This window comes from Solanum verrucosum, unplaced genomic scaffold (genome assembly GCF_900185275.1).
Source record: "Solanum verrucosum unplaced genomic scaffold, falcon-dt-bn FXZP01000236.1, whole genome shotgun sequence".
In the NCBI taxonomy this organism is placed as follows: domain Eukaryota; kingdom Viridiplantae; phylum Streptophyta; class Magnoliopsida; order Solanales; family Solanaceae; genus Solanum; species Solanum verrucosum.
The window spans coordinates 469,254-489,086 of record NW_026020806.1 but is presented as its reverse complement, the minus strand read 5'-3'; the positions used below and the strand labels follow the sequence as shown (position 1 = coordinate 489,086).

At 30.7% G+C, this 19,833-nt stretch overlaps 4 protein-coding genes across 4 annotated transcripts; 2 read left to right on the top strand and 2 right to left on the bottom strand.

Annotated features, from left to right (window-relative positions):
* Nucleotides 1-327: 327 nt before the first annotated feature.
* On the bottom strand, nt 328-2,423 carry LOC125813144 (probable ascorbate-specific transmembrane electron transporter 1). The gene is made up of 4 exons (XM_049492631.1): nt 2,113-2,423; nt 1,643-1,691; nt 1,052-1,251; nt 328-858 (listed from the first exon to the last, which is right to left on the bottom strand). Exons 1-4 carry the CDS (start codon nt 2,278-2,280, stop codon nt 610-612), a joined length of 666 nt encoding a protein of 221 aa, XP_049348588.1. The 5' UTR covers nt 2,281-2,423; the 3' UTR covers nt 328-609.
* A 2,925-nt stretch (nt 2,424-5,348) lies between these two features.
* Nucleotides 5,349-7,629, bottom strand: LOC125813154 (probable transmembrane ascorbate ferrireductase 3). Its single transcript, XM_049492643.1, has 4 exons — nt 7,454-7,629; nt 7,167-7,215; nt 6,366-6,565; nt 5,349-5,668 (listed from the first exon to the last, which is right to left on the bottom strand). Exons 1-4 carry the CDS (start codon nt 7,613-7,615, stop codon nt 5,405-5,407), a joined length of 675 nt encoding a protein of 224 aa, XP_049348600.1. The 5' UTR covers nt 7,616-7,629; the 3' UTR covers nt 5,349-5,404.
* Nucleotides 7,630-11,048: 3,419 nt separating this feature from the next.
* Nucleotides 11,049-12,506, top strand: LOC125813151 (U-box domain-containing protein 21-like). Its single transcript, XM_049492641.1, has one exon. It carries the CDS (start codon nt 11,148-11,150, stop codon nt 12,501-12,503), a length of 1,356 nt encoding a protein of 451 aa, XP_049348598.1. The 5' UTR covers nt 11,049-11,147; the 3' UTR covers nt 12,504-12,506.
* A 2,212-nt stretch (nt 12,507-14,718) lies between these two features.
* On the top strand, nt 14,719-16,041 carry LOC125813182 (putative clathrin assembly protein At2g25430). Its single transcript, XM_049492667.1, has one exon. It carries the CDS (start codon nt 14,719-14,721, stop codon nt 16,039-16,041), a length of 1,323 nt encoding a protein of 440 aa, XP_049348624.1.
* The last annotated feature ends 3,792 nt before the right edge of the window (nt 16,042-19,833 follow it).

Here is a 19,833-nt window from a genome sequence, read left to right as displayed (position 1 = left end):
GAGTGATGTGCTCGTAGTTTCTTGTTCTTCGATTTTGTTGATATGTTGTTTAATGTAGTTCGATGGTAGTATTGTTTGGTTGTAGTACTATTCTGCTAAGTACTATTTGTTGTTTTGTTTACTACGTGTTGTCTCTTGTACTTCCATTACGTATTTTTTAGTTTGTTTTTGTTTTGAGCCGAGGGTCTATCTTTATCAAAAACAACCCCTCTACCTCAACTCTGAGGTAAAGATAAGGTCTGCATACACTCTACTTGCGTGATGAAAATATCCAATCAATCAAAACTACGAAAGAAAGGTGATGGTCATACACTTGACACAATCAACTAAAAGAGAAACAAAAGAGTCTATTTACATAGCCATTTTAAATACAAGAAAAAAAAAATATACAAAACCAAACCACCCATACAAAAACCAAGTAATTCTTTATAACACACGAAACAACATAAAAAATAAATATTTACAACAAATTTAAATATTTGACTAATAACCACATCATCTCATTTTTTGTCGTTTTTAAATAGTCATTATCATAGAGTTTCAGTGAAGATCCATATTAACGACTATGTTTTTCAATTACGTAGATTGAAAATTGATTATTTGTGAATTTTACACGAGAACAGTAACACCAACCGAAATTCCAAAGAGGAGGATCAAAAGCCCAATGAAATTAACTATAAGTCCTTCTTGATTCCTTGTAAGGCCCAAAAATATGAATTTTTGCACCAACCCTGTCTCTGCAGCTACTATTGCCATGAAAAATATGGTGATCCCAATTAGGGCATGCCATGGTGCAACCCTTGACCTTGTCGATGATCGCGCCGCGGGGTATAAGAAGGTCAAAAAGGACAATATCCACTAGCAAAAACAACAAAAAAAAATCGTCATGGTATCTGAATTTTGAGATTCAAATGAGTCTTTCTGATTGTATATTTTTTTTACGTCTTGTAAGTATTATGACTTATAGTATGTTCTATGTAGTTTGTCAAAATTAAAAGATTGAATCAAAATTCAAACTGTGTCACGTAAATTGAGACGTACTGATTTTTACCTGCAAACCAAAGAGAATGATGGTGGAAAGACCAATCCAAGAGTGAAATGTATACATATGAGGAATTCCAGTTTCATTATGAAATTTGAAAACTGCAATTACTCCAATAATTCCAGTCAAAAGAGCTATCAAATGAAGAATCATGTGAAATAATTTATGATTTTTCCTTGATGTTGGAGTTGTTGTGTATGCCATTATTGCTGTTCAAAAAATCCAAATTAGATTGTTAATTCATATAATAATATAATAAGAGAAACAAACAAACCAACAAACAAATAAATAAAAAGGGCCCAACCCTCCTTAATATTACTTAGGACGATAACATATTCAATGTGATCTGGGGAGTATAGTGCATATATGTACGGACTTTACCAAGATAGTGAGTTTTTCGACTAACTCTTCGCTCAAGAAAAACGTTTTCAAAATCAAATTTAAAAAATACATAGAGTGAAGAAGTAATAATGAAATATGGAGAAAAAAAAGAAAGTGTCTAAAGCAAAGATAATTGAAAAACCAAAGATAATACTAGAATTAAAAAATAATTTTTTTTAAAAAAAGGTTTTTTGGTAATGTAAGAAAAAAATATCCTACCTTCTCCAGCCATTAAGACAAATCCAATAACCATAAGCAATGGATGAATCTGCAAGTACCAAAATACCCAAATAATTAGTACAAAAGCAATTTAATATATAAAAATAAAATATAGAAATAAAAAAAATAACACCCAAAAATTTCCCACAAACTACTTTTGATTTTGGAAAAAAAAAGATGGATTAGTTAGGGGAAATTTTTTAAATAGCCACTTTTCAGTCCCTATAGTTGAAAAATAGCTAATGAATATTATTTTTTGAAAAAAAGAGTCGAAAAGTGGTCAGCTGACACTATGATTTCTACAATAATTAGTACAATAAAAATAGCCGTTGTCCTGAAATTTCAAATTCTACTAGTAAAGTTTCGGTTATGAAAATTTGAAACTGTAGATCAAATTTCAGGATTGAAGATATTTCTCGAAGATACGATCTAAAAGTGACCAATGAATGCTAGTTCTATCAAAAACTTACATTGAAAATCTTGGGCTTATTGGATGAAGAGAAAGCAAGGCCTTCTCTAAAGTGCAAAAGCCAAACTAACACAAGTGTTGTTATAGCTATGAATAACAAGTGTCCAAATATTGTTATTGCTATTGGAGATTTCACTTGGTAGCTTGAACTACTAATCTTGTTTGGCATTTTAAAAAGATTTTTTTTTACTAATAATTCTTTCAATTATTTTATTTCAACACAAGAAGGATACAAGAACAAGATAAAGAAGAAAGAAGAAGTGTAAATTGGATAGTTTTGAAAAGGGCTAAAGGATAAATAGGCAAATAAAGAAGAGTTCCAAAGTGGTTGCTTGCTTATTGCCAAGTTTAATATATAATACTAATAAGATATTTGGAGTTCGGAACTAAAATGACTACTTTTTTCCTCCATAATGTAGAAAGGGTCACTCAATATTTTTTTAACCAAAAGGGATAATTCATTAACAAGAGAGCTAGATATATTGTGATTTTAACAACTATTAACCGCATAAAAAATAATGACTTCACTACACAATCAGCGAGATATGTTTTCTAATGGTTTTTATTTTTTATTTTATCACTAGTTAGACAATATCTCACATGCATATGAAATGAATTGGAGGGAACATCACATTTAATTTAATCTTTATATATACACTAAAACACATTAATAGAGTTAAATGCCTATAGTTAATGTGAGACAATGACCTTAAATATTTAGGTATAACCTATTAAGCCACACTTACGTTTGGTAGAACTTGAGTAAAATTTTGGTTAAAGACTTAAATACATAATATGTGTCTTTTAGATTAACTAATATTATTTTTTAATATATGCAATTGTGATGTTCAAACTAATTTGCGCGTCTTTAAGTTAATTTTATGAGATATTTATTATTTTTCATCTAGTAACTTTTTTTATCAGGACGTGTCCATATGAGAAGAAATTATTTAGTTTTTTTTTCCTTTGTGGTAATATTTAAATCTGAAACCCCGTTGTCCTAGATTCATCATAGACTTGTAGTTGACAAAGTAAAAGAGGAATTTAATATGCTTACGTTACGTAGAGAATTTGTAGTTTATAACAATGTCTAGATCTGTCATTATGTTTTATGTTGAAAATATTTTAGAACTTGTTAAACATAAAAAGATGCTTTTTGTGAAGTTGATTATTTAAATAATATCAATTGATCCTACTGTGTTTAGATTAGGGTTTCTGTTTAAGAAAGCTTAGCTTGTTAGCTTTGTTTTTGACTCTCATCTTAATTAACGGGCCCTTAATTGAATACTGATCGAATTGTTTGTAATTTCGAGGCTTTTCCAATAAAGGGAGTAAAGAAGAGATATGGACAATCCGTGTATAAATCATTCCTTGTTCATGCAGGGTTTGAGGTAAGGTCGCACCTCAATATGTGTGATGTAAACAACGAAAATTTTATGAATCACACAAAAACAATTTTATCGTTAATAAAAAACACTCCATCAAGTAAAGAGATAAGTCTGTCAATAATATTTAAATAAAACAATATCAGATATTGGGATTAGATATAATAATAATTATTTTAAAGAAGACTCAATAAGGGTCAAATTTTTAAAGATGGGACCAAATTATGGACCCCTTATTGGATTTTTGATTGTTACATGTTAACCCCTTTTTATGGTTCATAATAAGGTCTTAATCAAAGAAGTATGTACTAAATAAAACTGGACCAATATAATGTGAAATAATATTATTCACACAAATTTTGATGACTCATCCAATACTTTTTGTCAAGATTTTTTTGTTTCATAATTCGAACTCATTTTTTTTTTTATTAAAGATGATGAAGTTGGATGAATAGAAAAGAATGATCACAAAGTCTAATATAGTTACAACGTGGAACTCTTTAACCCAATATTTGTGGTTTTGGTTAAGTAGATAATTAACTTTTAGTAAACACTATATATATTATATAATATAATAATCCACTTGTTATGTTTATTTCAAGGCCACTTGGACTTCCTTTTTCTCTTACTTAGATAGTCACGTAAATGCATTACAAGTGACAATTATTGAATTTTTTATAAAATAATCATATGGTTTTGGCTTTACTTACCAAAAAGATTTGTAGACATTGAACTAAGGTGGGCACACATTGATAAATGATGACTACTTGTCATTTTTTGATTCACTTTCTTCTTCAATGTTTTGGATGCCTTACTTGAGTGATTAATTTGTTACTGTGGGAATATTCAAGAGAAAAATTGACAATAAAGTTTTCCTTATATTTGGGGTAGATTTAAAATAATCCATTAAATATGCTTAGAGTAATTAGCTGTGAATTGTGATGTAAACTTTTATAAGACAATTGTACCATAACCATGGGTGCAGTGAATTTAGGGTTCATTGCTAGAATGTATACGAATAAAAATATATAGTGTATTAATAATGTTTATATTAGTTATATTTGTATTAGTTATGCTGAGATTTTTCTTAAGTAGTGTTTGGTTTGATGTACTAAAAATATCACCCATTGCATAATTTTTTTTAAAAATATTTGTTTACAAAAATACCCTCCACAAATATAGTGGAGAGGATGTGGACAAGTTTTTGAGGGACAATTGTGTCTTTAATCATGCATTAGAACCCATTGCATTACTGATGCATAGAAATATATAGTACTATTAATACACTCCTCAATGCATAATTGAGTGTATTACTAATGCAAACATTAGTTACACATAAATTGAAACAGTGTACCGAACAAAGGATTAGTAATACATATTGGAGCTGTGGCGTGGTCGTGCAACCATGGTTACCTCACGAAAAAAGTCGTTGATATTATTAATAAACAACTCTATACTTCATTTGAGGTTAATTTATCAGATTGTTAGTCAACTAATAGTTATTATCTTAGAAAGTTGTATTCTTCGTTAAAAAAAATTAGAATCATGAAGAAAGATCATGACTTTCTGAGATACATCTGATTCAGTGTAGTACCACAAACTGAATCTAAAAAGGATAAAATATACGTAAATCGTATCCCTACCTTGAGAGGTATATATAGAGACTACTAATTCTGATAGACACTCAACTTATGAAGAATTACATTGGCAAAAAATTGAAATAAAAACAAACACTTCATTAAAAACAAACTTCAATTACAATTTACACAATTCAAAAGCAAAACAAATCCCCCAAAAAACAAATTATACAAAGAACATCACCCCATCAATACATCACTCCTCTAGAGTATAAAAGTACTTATTAATTGATTGATAATATGAAATTTAATTATGTTTAACAAATAATAATCATGCATAACGTCCAAGAGAAACAGAAAAATCAACAGTAACACCAAAAAGCAGGATGAAAATTGCAAGGAAATTAATCAAAATTGATTCTCCAGAAAATAATGGAAGTTGCAAAAATGTTGATTTTTGCATTAATCCAGTCAATGCTGTAACAATTATCATGTAGAATATTGCTCTACCACCAGATATGTGCCATGGTAAATTTACTGCTCTTGTTTCTCTTCTTGTGTATGGTAACATGTACATACATAGTCCAATCACCCACTGAAAAAATTAAGAATCATAATTAGAAGAAAATTAAAATTAATGAACAATGGGGGCCGGGATTACAAGCATACTCAGTGTAAATTTACAAGTGAGGTTTGAGTAGAGTTTATGTAGATTTTATCTTTACCTTATGGAGGTAAAGAAATTACGTTGTTTCTGGTAGACTCTCGGCTTAAGTTATAAAGCATTTTAAAGAAGTTCGAAAGAGTAATCAATATTTCACTATAACAATCATATTTTGTTGGAATCGATATTTCCTGTTATGTTATATTATATGTTCTCTCTAACAACATTTCACTATGCCAGTAAAATATGAGAACAAACGATGTTTTGTTATAGAGAGGTTTGATTGTACAATCAATATACTGATTATATACTTGTTATATACTGAGTATACATTGTCGACGACTACAACTACGGCTAGGCGGATAATTTTTTGTTTAACCGACTAATTGAAGTATGTTTTAATACATAGATGATGATAGTTCAAGTAGAAAAAAGGAGCAATTGATAGTTGAGGTGTGGAATTCATGAAAAACGATAGTTCAAATGCGTTTTTGACCATTAAATGTATATCTTAATTCTTAAGACATAAAATGAGGGTAAAATAGTCAAAATCCCTCTTATTTAATGTTTTCATAAAAGACGTGTAAAAGAAAAATACGACATAATTTGAAACAGAGGGAGTAACTACCTGTAAAATGTAAAGGCAGAAGGTGCCAATGCCTATCCATGAATGAAAGCTATACAAGTTTCTCAAACCCCTTCTTTCATGGTACTTGAATGCAGCATGTAATCCAACAATTCCCAGAATAATTGCACATAAATGAAGTAAAAAATGTGCAATTTTTTGTACTTTCTTCTCTGCTCTCACTGTCATGTATGCCATAAGTGCTGTACATAAAAAATAATTAAAAAAAATAAATGAAGTAATTAAAAAAAAGTTATTTATTATGCATGTACTTATGTTCTAATATATGTATCATACTCCAATTTGATTAATCGACCTGAGTTTAAGAAAGTAATGAAGAACTTTGATATTTGTGGTTCTGAAAATGATTATTTGTGTGTGATCTATAACGATTTTTTGGAACTTGTGAGTTGTGACATTAAACATGTTATAACATTTGTGTAATTATAAGATTAAACTTGTCATTAAGTGTGAAATGAGAAGCGTAAAATTAGTTATTTTAAAATTTAGAAATAGTTATTAAATTTGAAAATGATCTTCTAATTTTACCTTCAAGAGAAGATCTTATTATAGAAACATAAACTCGTATGTTTGAAAGTTTCAAAAAAAAAATTCTCTTAAAACTTCGTACCTATAAAAACTTTGTTACATAAATTGAATCGAAAAGATTAATAGTTACAACGTAATTGTTCATACACTATTTTCTACGACTTACCTATTTTGAAATGAGTTTTACTTGCACATTTTCCGTCAATATTTAAATTTTTTTAATTATTACATATTAAATATATCGATAGTGGATACCTTGACCAGACAAGAAAACCAATCCCAAGAACATCAAGAGTGGGTGGACCTGCAGAAAGTTACAATAACATTTAACAATAAAGTCTAATTAAGACATTTAATTAAACATTAAATTTCAATTAATTAAAATCAAGGTATATATATATATATATTGACTATAGTATATACTTACATTTTTTTTACAAAGGGAATTGCAAGGTGGGGGAATTGAACTCTCATAATCAACAAGGTAAACGTTCAGGTAATTAACTAACTAGGCTACTAAAATTTTCTTAGTATATACTCACATTAAAAATCTTATTAGGATCGTATGAATCGAGATCAACGCCTTCACGATAATGCAACAACCAAACAAGCATAAGAATCGCAGCTATAACGCCAAAAATGTAAGCAAAAATTGTTATCCTTGAAGCTGGTCGATAGTATCGGTGCGTTACAATGGTATCCATGGCTTCTAATTAGAGGAAAAAGAATAAATTAACAAATGGTATTATGGATGAAGAAGAAAGAAGAGAAAAAATTTAGTTAGATTTTTGTTGTGTATTTTTTTTTTTAGTTTGATATTTTTAGTGTATGATTTGATCACTATATATATAGAAAGCCTGCATATAAATATACTTTGTTAAAGGGTTTTAATTTGCTTCTTATGAAAGTTTGGTATTTATTTCTTTTTAACTTTGTGCATTGGCAAGGCATAAGAGAAAAGACAAAGCCATCACTTGTAGGCCTATTTTTTTTTTAATTATAATAAACAACTTTAATATTATAGGGAAGGGACCCAAAAAAATAATCATTTTGCTTATAATATATGTTTTTTTCTCTTTTTATGTTTTCATTTTCTTTTGTTTTAATTTAATTTCTCACTTCTTTTCTTCTCCTCTTATGTTAATCTTTTGTAATATATATCTTCGAAATGTTTTATGATCAGTAGCGTACACAATTTTTTTATATAGCATACAAAAAAATCGTGTATATTGATTTTGTTATTCCTTAATATCTATCTACTCAAAACATTTCGTTGAAGTATTATTTTATGACATCGCTTGAGACAAGGTACACAAATTTATTACAATATATAATATTTATTTGTTTGTTGAAACTGATTGAGTCAAGGTAAATCCACCATAGTTTGTGAAGAATCTTGTTTAAACATTTATAATTAAAAATTCTCTTTAATTAATGAATTAAAAAGTTGAACTGACAAGCTAACCAAAAAGTTTAAGTACGAGAGAACTATAGGGAATAAAAGCTAATTAATGTAAAAGAAGAATATGTAAGACAAAAGTATCTGTCACATATATATGAGATTAATCTTTTGTTTTTTCTGTTTTTCGTTTTTTATTGATCTTTTGATTCGAATCGTTATAAAGGTGACTCTATATCTACTAGAGATTGAATTCAAAATCTTTAATTAATAATAAATAAGTTCTTACTATTCTATCACAATTCAAAACCTCTGTTGAAACATTCTTGGCGAGGATTAATATATTTATGACAACGTGAATTTATAAGTGCTCCCATATGAATATTACAACAAAAGAAGAAGTTCGATTACAACTAATATTTTGGTGAATGATTATAGACGATAGACGATAGTCTAATCTTTTGTCTGTATTTAAGCAATATATAAGCAAATATTTTTTTCAAAAAAGAAGGCCGAACATTAACCTTTGAGTGTAACGTTATTTAAAAGAGTAATTTTCTAAGACATATTCTTACAACTTCTAAAAATAGGGACAAAATCAAACGACAACCTAAAAGAGGGACATTTGAGTAAATCAATCCTTGCAACAATCTCTAACATGATTATTTTTTAAAATTTTAAAAATATATATTTATTATAGTTAGAAGCTACACTCTTTGTTTTAATTTATTTGTCTTTTTTTTAGTTCGTCAAAGAAAATGAAAATATTTTGATACATTCTATTCTATGTATCTTTAATTTAAACCCACAAAATTCTTTAATTTCTTAAATATCATATTAACTCAAAACCAGATAAATAAATTAAAATTGAAGAATTTTCGTAAAGTATGCGTGTTAGGTTCGCGTACAAGCAGCGTAATTATATATTTACCTGAAAAACGAGTACGCGTAAACAAAACAATAAACCCAAAAAAGAAAAATAAAATAAAATTAGTGCAGTTTAGTCCTTTTATCTTTTATGTTTGACAAATAACCTCTCTAATTTTTGTAGACTTATGTTATAACCCCTTCAACTTGTCGATTGAATTGGAAACATTGAGATTATATGAAAGTTAATTATTTTAACGTATGGATTGCCAGAATTGGAGTTAGGATTTGAGGTTTATGATTTTTCTTAATTCAAATCTTTTCAAGTTGTTCAAAATTAATAATTCATACATATTTAATAAATTTTAAAGATAAATATAAGATTTGAACCAAAGCTACTGAATTCAGTCAAATCAGCAGTCAAGGTACAACCTAGCTCCGCCCTTGTGGATAGCCTAACTATTACATTATATCAAAGATAAGCCTCAAATACTCCTCTTTTATAAAAAAATCTTTCAATCTTGAAAATTGAAAAAAAAAATCATGTTTAAAAGAAGAAGTTTTCCTCTTCTAAACTAGTGCAAAAAAAAAAAAAACTATAAATATAAATGAGTTATATTAAAATAAACATGATGAAAAGGATTCACGAAATACTGATGATTAAGAGCCAGAAAATCATAAGTTGGACAAACAATATACGTATAACTAGATGTATATCATAGTTTTGAGCTCATAAACAGGATTGATGAAATTAATTATATAAGAAAATTCATACATACAATAAATACTTTGGAAATAAAGATGGACTGATATGTAATAAACAAAACTTATAGGGAAGAAAATGTAGTTATCCCAAATAAATAAAAATTGATCAAACAATAAACGTTAGTATTACTTCTCAAATCTTAGTCGGGTCACACCGACCCCGTCTTTTGACGGATTTGTTTATTCTCATTGTCTTGTCAAAAATCAAACTCATTGATTTTTTTTTTCTTCTTTTTCTTTTGATTTTCGTTATACGTTTTGATATCTTGACTAATTCAGATTTGTATTGTGTAATACTTATTAAAAGTAAGGTAATGTTCCTTATTAGGAAATATTTTATTCACATGGTTCAAACTTCAAACGCGAAATATCTGGTTAAGTGCGAGACGTACAAAAGCGGACAGAAGAGAATTCAAGATTCAAAATTTATGAATTTTTATAACGACCTCGAATAAATATACATTTACAATCAAATATTTATAGATATTTAGTGAATTTCTTACTTTCTCTATATTGAGCATAGAGAATAAAGTATAAAAGGAAAATGTTTAAATTTGACAAAAAAACTATTAAATTCATGTGAACCTGTAATATTTATACTAATTTTGCCCTAGGGGTTGAAGTGGTTCATTCGGACTCCCTTCATTTGACTCTTTTTTTCTTTTGGAAAACTAATAAATGATGAACCTCTCGAGAATAATCTATCGCTACCATTATATAAAGAAATTTTATTCATCTCATCACAACAGTGATCGGTTGTTATTTTAATCTTTTTTTGAAGGAAAAAAAATTCCTATTCCAAACTCCACGGTCTAAGCCCACCTTCTTGGTCACCATTTTTTGGGTTCACTTTTACCAAGTCAAATCTTTCATATTATATGGTCAATATTCAAGGTCCCCCCCCCCCCCCCCCACAAACCCCTAACACGTTCTTGAACGTTTTTATTATTATTGGACTAACTAATTTAAATAAACTTCAAAGTTTGAATTGAACCGCGTGATACATTCCATATTAAATCACCACTTATATTACATATATATATATATATATATAACGCATCAACATACTTGAGTCCTATCCCTAACAAAACCAAATAACCAATAAAAAAACATAATTTCTTTTCAAAATTCTAGTAAATTTTAAGTTTTTTGGGGGTTCGTTAGCTTGTATTTGTTTAGTCCTTCAGATAGTGACTTGCGTAGAGATGATTGCAACATGGAGAAAAAAGAGAACAGAGAAAAGGGTAACAAAGAGAGGATTTATGAAGAAAACAATCAAGGAGTTAGTGATACCAATCCAATTTACATGTCCAATTTCATTAGATTTAATGAAAGATCCAGTGACTTTATCGACAGGGATTACATATGATCGAGAAAACATCGAAAAATGGATTAATGAAGGTGGAAATCAAACATGTCCCATCACAAATCAACACTTGAAGTCATATGGAAGTGGCATTAGTACTATTGATCCTGTTTTGATTCCAAATCACAACATTCGAAAAATGATTCAACAATGGTGTGTTGAAAATAAGGAACATGGGATTGATAGGATTCCAACTCCAAGAATCCCCATTTCATCGTCTGATGTCTCTGAATTACTCGCGAAAATAACTAATTCGAGCAAGTTAGAGATGCAAGACTCAAGATTATGCGAAGAATTAGTCACTAGAGTGAAGAATTTAGCTAGTGAAAGTGATCGAAACAAATGTTGTTTCGTCACTAATGGCATAGGAAAGGTGTTATCATCAGCATTTCTTGAACTATCAAAGGGAAAAAACGCGAAAAATGCTTCAACAGAGGAAGTGATCTTGTCAACTTTGACACTTTTTTTGCCTTTGGATGTTAAGTCCAAGACAATTCTTGGGTCGATTTCATCGTTACGTTGCATAGCATGGTTCTTGAAGAATGGGAGTTTATCAAGTAGGAGGAATGCAGTTCTTGTCCTTAGAGATATCATGAAAATGGAAGAACAAGAAAAGGTTGAAATCTTGTTGAATATTGAAGGTGCTTTAGAAGGGCTAGTGAAGTTAGTAAAAGAGCCAATTTGTCCTAATACTACAAAAGCTTCTTTATTAACAATTTATCATATGGTTAATAATTCATCATCCCAATCATCAAGATCAAGATTTGTTGATGTGGGGTTAGTTGAATTGTTGATAGAATTACTTGTGGATTGTGACAAAAGCATATGTGAAAAGGCATTAGGTGTTTTGGATGGGATATTGAGCTATGAAGAAGGGGTGAAAAGGGCTTATAATTATGCACTTAGTGTGCCTGTTTTGGTGAAGAAATTGTTGAGAGTTTCAGATTTGGCTACTGAATTTTCAGTTTCAATTTTGTGGAAGATATGCAAGAATGAAAATAATGGAGATTGTGGTGTTTTTGTTGAAGCACTTCAAGTTGGTGCATTTCAAAAGCTTTTGTTAATGCTACAAATTGGTTGTAGTGAAATAACAAAAGAGAAAGCTAGTGAATTGTTGAAGTTGTTGAATGTGCATAGGGATAGAGCAGAGTGTGTTGATTCTTTGGACTTCAAGAGTCTCAAAAGGACATTTTGAAACGATGTCGGAGACAGAATTTACATCGAGAGAGTTCAATATCTAGTATGATTTTTTCGATGGAGGGGATTCAGATGAACCCCTTTCCGCCCCTGCTTGTTATGACTATTACTATACATGATTCATTTTTCATTGTATACAAGTAAATCCAAGAATAAGGAAAAATATATAGTTCATAGTAGACTTTTTTTTTATCATCATTCTATATACATATGCCGATAAATTAAGATGTCATATAAATTTATGTATTAAGTATCTGTATGGAGGGGTCTTCACCTCCATGTGTTGTGTGTAATTGCCATAGATTTGATGTGAGGTTTGTACTTTTGAAACTATAGTGAGTATAAAGGAATAAGTTTTATATTTGGGGTAGGTCCAAAATGGTTTCTTTAAATATATTTTTGAGCAGTTCTGGTCATTTATATTTGCAAAAGATGAGAAAACATATAGTTACACGAAATTCTAAAAATAGATGAAAAGTATCAACACCTCAAAAATTGCACACTCTAGAATTAACCAAAATAGCATAAATTAAATCCATTTTATTTCACATTTGTTGCTAAACCTAACAAGTAAGATTAGTTAAGCATTTGAAGGAGATCAAAAATGCTAAATTTGACTAATTTAAAGGATCAAAATTGTTTTGAAATAAATTAAAAGGACGATTTTGAACATGTTAAATAGACGAAATACATGCCATTATGAGTTTGATAAAGATTAGGGACTTCACATAAAAAATAATAATTAAATGAGGTAATCCTCAAAAAGAAAATAAAAAAAGAATGGAGTATAATAAAGATGACTTAGAAAAGTCTTGAGTCAATTTTCCCTACCTACAACAGCCTAAAATAAATTGAACTAGCAAAACTTTAGTCTAAAGTAATTAAGGTTTGATCAAGAATTAATAAATTTCAACAAGAATTTCTCTGTTCCCCAAGAGGGACCAAATCAATGAAATAAAAAAAAAATGGTGGTGGCTTACCCTAGTTGATATATTTTGCTGACTGACAATTCGAATTACTCCTCTTTTTCTTTTTCTTGTCCAAGAAGTAAATACTTCATCCATCTCATTTTATTTGATATTATTTGACTGAGCATAAAATTTTAAAAAGAAATATATTTTTTTAAAACTTATAGAATCTATCTGGTACGAAGAAAAAAAAATTCCAGAAAAATAAATGAACTTCTTACTTATTTAGTCTTATTAATTATACGTCTAAGTCTTTGCCCACTGATAGTTGGAGGTAGAACTAATACTAGTGCATGTAAGTGTCTTGCAAATAGAAGTTTCAAATCCCAAGTTATAGGAATAACCATTGAAAGAAGGAAAAAATCAAGTCAATGGTCGTAAATCAACTCATCAAATATAAAAAAAAAAAAGTTTAAAGTAACTCATTAAATATAAAATAAAAAGTTTAAAGTTAAATTATTCTGATATTTTTTTTGTACAATGAACACAAAGTTGGATAACCACCTATGAAATTTACTCTACGTTAGTCATATTCATATTCCTATATCAAAGGACAAGACGAGTACTTTTCCCTTTTCTTTATTATCATTGTAAAAAACTATAGTAATTTCATAGTGGTCTAGATGGTACAATGAAAATGAACATAATATATTATAATTATAATATAATATAATGGATGGGTTGTCATATGGTACTATATAATTTATTTATTTTTTAAAAAAAAACAGATATGAAGTTACAAAGTTCATGGAGAATGTCAATCTTTTCTTGAACTATCTTGTAAGCGTCGAAATTCAAATGTCATATACTTCATATTTAAACTAAAAAACTAAAGTATATGCCACAACTCATTTCATTATTCCTTAGGTTTGGCCTAGGCGCAATGATTAGTTAAATACTCTTCATCGAAAAATTATAGTGATATATAGAAAATTAAATTGTATATATAAGTATAAAAAAAATACTTTCATATGTATATATTAAATCTTGAACATTCTTAGTGAAATTCTTGATTTCGTAAAATGATTGTCTAAGGGGAGTCAATTGACACCTCTTTGTTAATAAATTACAAAGCAAACAATGTTTTTAACTATATGTTGATGCCTTGGCTTCTTTAAATTTTGAATTTTCTCAGTGAAAACTCTAGCTCTATCCCGACTCACGAGGCTCCGTCGTTGAATTCTATAACCTCAAACATAAGTACTCCTTAATATAGTTTCCCCTCATCCCCTTTCTATTCAAATCATGCATAGAAGAATCAAGAAAGTATTCACTTCCCTTAGGGAGCACACATGTGTTAGCTATGCAAAATTTGCAACCATTGGAGGCTTTTGTGACCTTGATCACATTGTTGTCAAAGCCACTTCCCCTGATGACACACCATTGCCTGATCGATATGTACTCGAAATCCTCCAAATATTTTCCATTTGTCCGTCTTCTTTTGGTCCATTCGCGTTGTCTTTTAGTCAACGTTTTGCCAACACACGATGCTGGAGAGTCGCGTTGAAATGCCTCCACCTCCTCCATCGGCTCCTTAAGGCATTGCCTCACACTAGCCCTTTTCGCGAAGAACTCATGTTGGCAAGATCAAATGGTTTGATCTCTCTCTACCCTTGTAACTTCAAGGATAGGTCTTCCTCTGCCTCTCAAGATTACACCTATTTCATTTGGTCATATGCACGTTTGCTCGATGAATCCCTCGATTGTTGTGCCACTCAAGGAAAAGAAATCGACGAATATCACACTACTAGTCATGAAAACTTTATTGACAAGATGGATGAAGTAAGGCTAATGTTAGAATTCTTGCCTCAGTTACAAAGCCTAATAGACAGAGTCATGGACTGCAGGCCAATAACAGGGCAAGCAACGCGTAACATTATAGTTCAATCTGTCATGAAACATGTAATTCGCGATAGCTTCACGTGTTACACTACTTTCAGGAAAGAGATTGTTGAGATACTAGATCATCTCATACAATTGCCATACACAAACTGTACTGCAGCATTTGAGATTTACAAGAAAGCAGCTAAACAAGCAAATGAACTTAGTGAGTTTTATGATTGGTGCAAGTCTTTAGGACTCTGTGGCATGTATGAGTGTCCATTCATTGACAAAATCCCACAAATCCAAATCATAGCTCTTGAGAACTTCCTTAATGGAATGTGGCAATCGACAGATGATCCGTCCTCTTCAACGTCTGTTTCCCCTCTAACATCAACCGAAGATAGCAACGATTGTAAACAGAAACAGACTATGACGTTGCTTGGACCCTCTAAAAATGTTGTTGCATCCGTGTCAGATACTCCAAAAATGCATAGCAACATTGATGATACTGAAGAGTCCGAGCAACATAGGAAACAGAAGAGGCAATCAAGATTTGATAGTGAAATGCAACCTTTGATACAACTTGAAGATGACAATCAAGATTGGGAGACTCTTTTGGATGCTTCTGTTTCATTTCAAAGCATAGCTTCAAGAAATAATTTTTACCTACAAAACAATGGATGGGAAATACAAGTGTATCAGCCAAATAGTGGAATATATCCAACTAACTCCATCTATCATTGAAGTTGATTTCTCATATGATCGCTCAATTAACACTTCTCGTGTTTCAATTTGTTTATCTATTTTACTTTTTAGTCTGTTTCATAAAGAATGCACTAACTTTTCACATGACATGTTTAAGACCATGAAATTAAAGATCATTTGGTACATTTTATGTATCTTTAGCTGAAAGACAACAAGATTTCAAAAATCTGTTTTACTTTCATAAACCTTGTGTCAAGTCAAAATCAAACAAACAAATTGAAAAATAGAAGATTTTTAATTTTGTTTGACCGTATAAATTTATGTGTCGTAATCCCAAACTTAACAAAATAATTAAAAAAACTTAATTCATATCTCATCTTCTACTTTATCAAAGTTTATATTCCCCTTTTACAAATTACAAAACTCATTCTCTATAAAAGCAAAACTAATTTGGATCTCACAGTGATTAACCGTTGCTTCACTATAGACCTTCAGCTCAACGGAGAAACTATCGACGGCGAAGAGCGCCGCCGTGCCGTTATTGATTAACTGCTCAATTGTACCCACCGCCGTTAAGTCTCTCCGTTACTCCACCGGGTTTCTTCTTTCTCCGGTAATATCTCTAGTTTGATTTGAATTGGTATTCTGTTTTTTTTATTTATGATGAATATATAATATATGTAATTGAGGTATGTATAGTTGTTAATTTCCTCTGTGAACGTGAAATTATTCCCAATTTATGCGGAAGAAGTATGGGAGAGAGGTGATTAGACACGGCATGGTGCAATTTCAGTTTCCATGACCTTATATTGGAGGTTACGGAGGATATGGATTAGGATAGAGGATTAACAGTTTGTTGAGCATTGTTTCGTATTTATTTACATACTAGTAGTATTACTATTATAGTTTCTAGTCCTTTGATTTCTGCTACTATCTGTTGTATTTTGTATTTTGATTATGCACTTTACTTATTTCTTTTTTCGAATGGCTTTGAATTGATTTTCCTTGAGCTAAGGTCTATTGAAAGCAACCTATACCTCCCAAAGTATGGTTTGGTCTGCGTACATTCTATCCTCCTCCTCAGACCCATTCGTGGGACTACATTGGGTATGTTGTTGTTTGTTGTTGTTGTAGTGTTCAATAAAGTGGGAGGAGGTTCTATGAGGTCTTAGGTTCAAATCTCACTGGAGCTTACAAAACTGCGGATGATTTCTTATCATTATTCGATACTTGTGCTGGTAGGAGTTAACCTTGCTGGGAAGAATGAAGGTAGCAGGTACCCAATATAGTCTAGGTGCATGAGTTAGTCCAGAACATCACCCTCGTAAAAAAGAAGTGTGCTATTTTAGAAGGTACAGAGTTTATGAAATTAGTTTGACTTATATATTATATAAGTAAGGGTGAGAAACAAATGTTGAAGTAATGGTTGAAAGAATAGTTTGAATAGAAAAAGAGAACATACTTGAAAGTTATAAAAATCATCGTCATCGACCATCATATGTATATATATGAATATATATTTTTTAATATTCATGTGGTTTCAGCAATTTATCAAACCATGATGGTTAGATGTAAAAAATCAGTTACATTTTAAATGTAGCATAATGAATAAGCCTTAATGTTTGGTACTACATTTGCTGCCATTGTATTTTGTTCTTAGCTAAAGACTATTTTGATACCGAGAAATTGTAGATCTTTTGAAACAAATTGTGGGCCTTCAATCATCATGGTGCTACACCTATTAGCTGGTGCATTTGGAGTTTTGACATAGAGCATCAACAAACCATATCGAGTTGCTTTCTCACATTCTATCCATCATGTGCTATTTGCACCCTCTCTCTGATGTCATCTTTTCTATTATTTCCTAATCTTGTATGTCCACACATCTTTAAGTATCAACGTTTCTGTGAAACTTATATTTTGAATGTATCAGTGGTTAAAGGCCTATAGTTTACTTCTGAATAATATTGTGGTTTCACAACCATCTTATGGAACTTGTCTTTCACTTTATTAGGTATCTTCCTATTGTGCAGCACTATTACAAGTACTCCTCCATTTCGGCCATCCTAATTTAATTTTATATGCTAAATCTTCATCCATCGTGCCATTTTCTTGCAATATCTAGTGCATTACATTCAAATGCTTTTGTAAATATTAAAAAAGAAATAAATATATCACATGCTTTTTTGGGAAGATTCATGAGATTTATACGATTACACTTGGACATCAAAAAGCTTCTTTAAACAATGTGCATTCCTTCAGGCTTAGATGTTTCTTTAGGATTTTTATTTTTTGGGTTCTGGCTCTATGTTGCTCGGACTCTTAAAAAATATTGAAGGTTGCGTGTCGGATTCTCCAAAAATAGTGCATTTTTGAAGAATCTGACACAGGTGCGACAATATTTTTGGAGAATTGGTTCTAATGTATTTGGTCTATGTATGTGCTTTAATGTTAGCCTTCTCTTATAAAAGGTCATATGAGTCTGCATATGTAGGTGTAAGTTAGCTATCTTGTATCATCATCATGCAATTTTGTACTAAGACATACATGTTGCTTGAAAGAGGGCCTTCTTATATCGTCTTCTGCAATAGATATTATATCACCTATCTTAGCAAAACAATCAATAGCTGAGCTGGGCATTTTGCTTTTGATGGGGCGGGAATGGCCCATTGGAATCACTTTCTGTTCCGTCTTTCACGTGCACGAGAATATAGACAAGGAATACTCTCTTGGATCCTTATGTACTTTACCCTTTATGAGCTGTTTAACAACAAAAGATCCTCACAAGAGACGTCATAAGCTATAAATGGTAGTAATAGTAAGAGTTAAGTACTTCAATTGCTACCTGGTGCGAAAAGAGTAATTTAAATTAACTCTTTAGTCCTGCTTAATAATAGTTTTTGGAAGTGTTCCTTAGCAGCATATAAGTCTTGTCGATTGATATTTCCTTCAACTGCTCTCAGGGGCTGCCAATACTCAGACCTCGCTGGCAGAATACCTCCTCCATGAGACTCAGCAAATTTTGACTAGTTTATTTGCTGCATACATCACCCTGTTTCCCAACTTATTTTTGAAAAGGTCTTTCATGCAACTATCCTAATCTAATCGTGCTAATTGATGAGAAAATTAGCCTGTATTTGATCTCTCTGCATTAATTGCGTGCAAAGTGACAAAATAGCATGTTTTTCCCCCATTGCTTTGTGGTAGATGTCATCTCAAAATTCTTTCTGCTGTACTATTTTTCTCATCTCTCGAATTTTCTGAATCCTTTCTACTATCTTATTCCTTGTGTTCTGGTTAATTCTGCAGATTCTCTATGTCAATAGAACTGAATTCTAGAGTATAATAGGTATCTCGTTTTTATCCTTTGAATCTGAGTTAACCCCAAGAACATCTAAAATTGCACAGAATAAGATGTTGGCAAATTCAACTTTAGACACATTATTTATCAAAAAAGAAAGATCTTTAGAGTTTAGACACATTCTTGTTACTGATATTTACTCCTGGAAGAAAATCTTCTTAACTAGAATTCTGCTAATTGAAAAAATGTCACTAATACTTCATTGAACATAAGACAACTACAAAGAGGGGAAATGTCATTTGTCCAGTATAATTGTTTTCAAGATTTTGGAGCGTCTGTAATCTAGTGTATGCATTGGATCTTATCTATGTTTCTGATTAGGTAAAACTTCATCTTCACATCTTCTCTGATATGCTGCACTTCTTCTAATCAACGAAATAGATAGTACTCACTTAAAGGTTTCTGACATCTCACCTGGCTGCCTTGGGGATGCGCATAAAACACTCAACACTGCTAAGTCAGCATTCAAT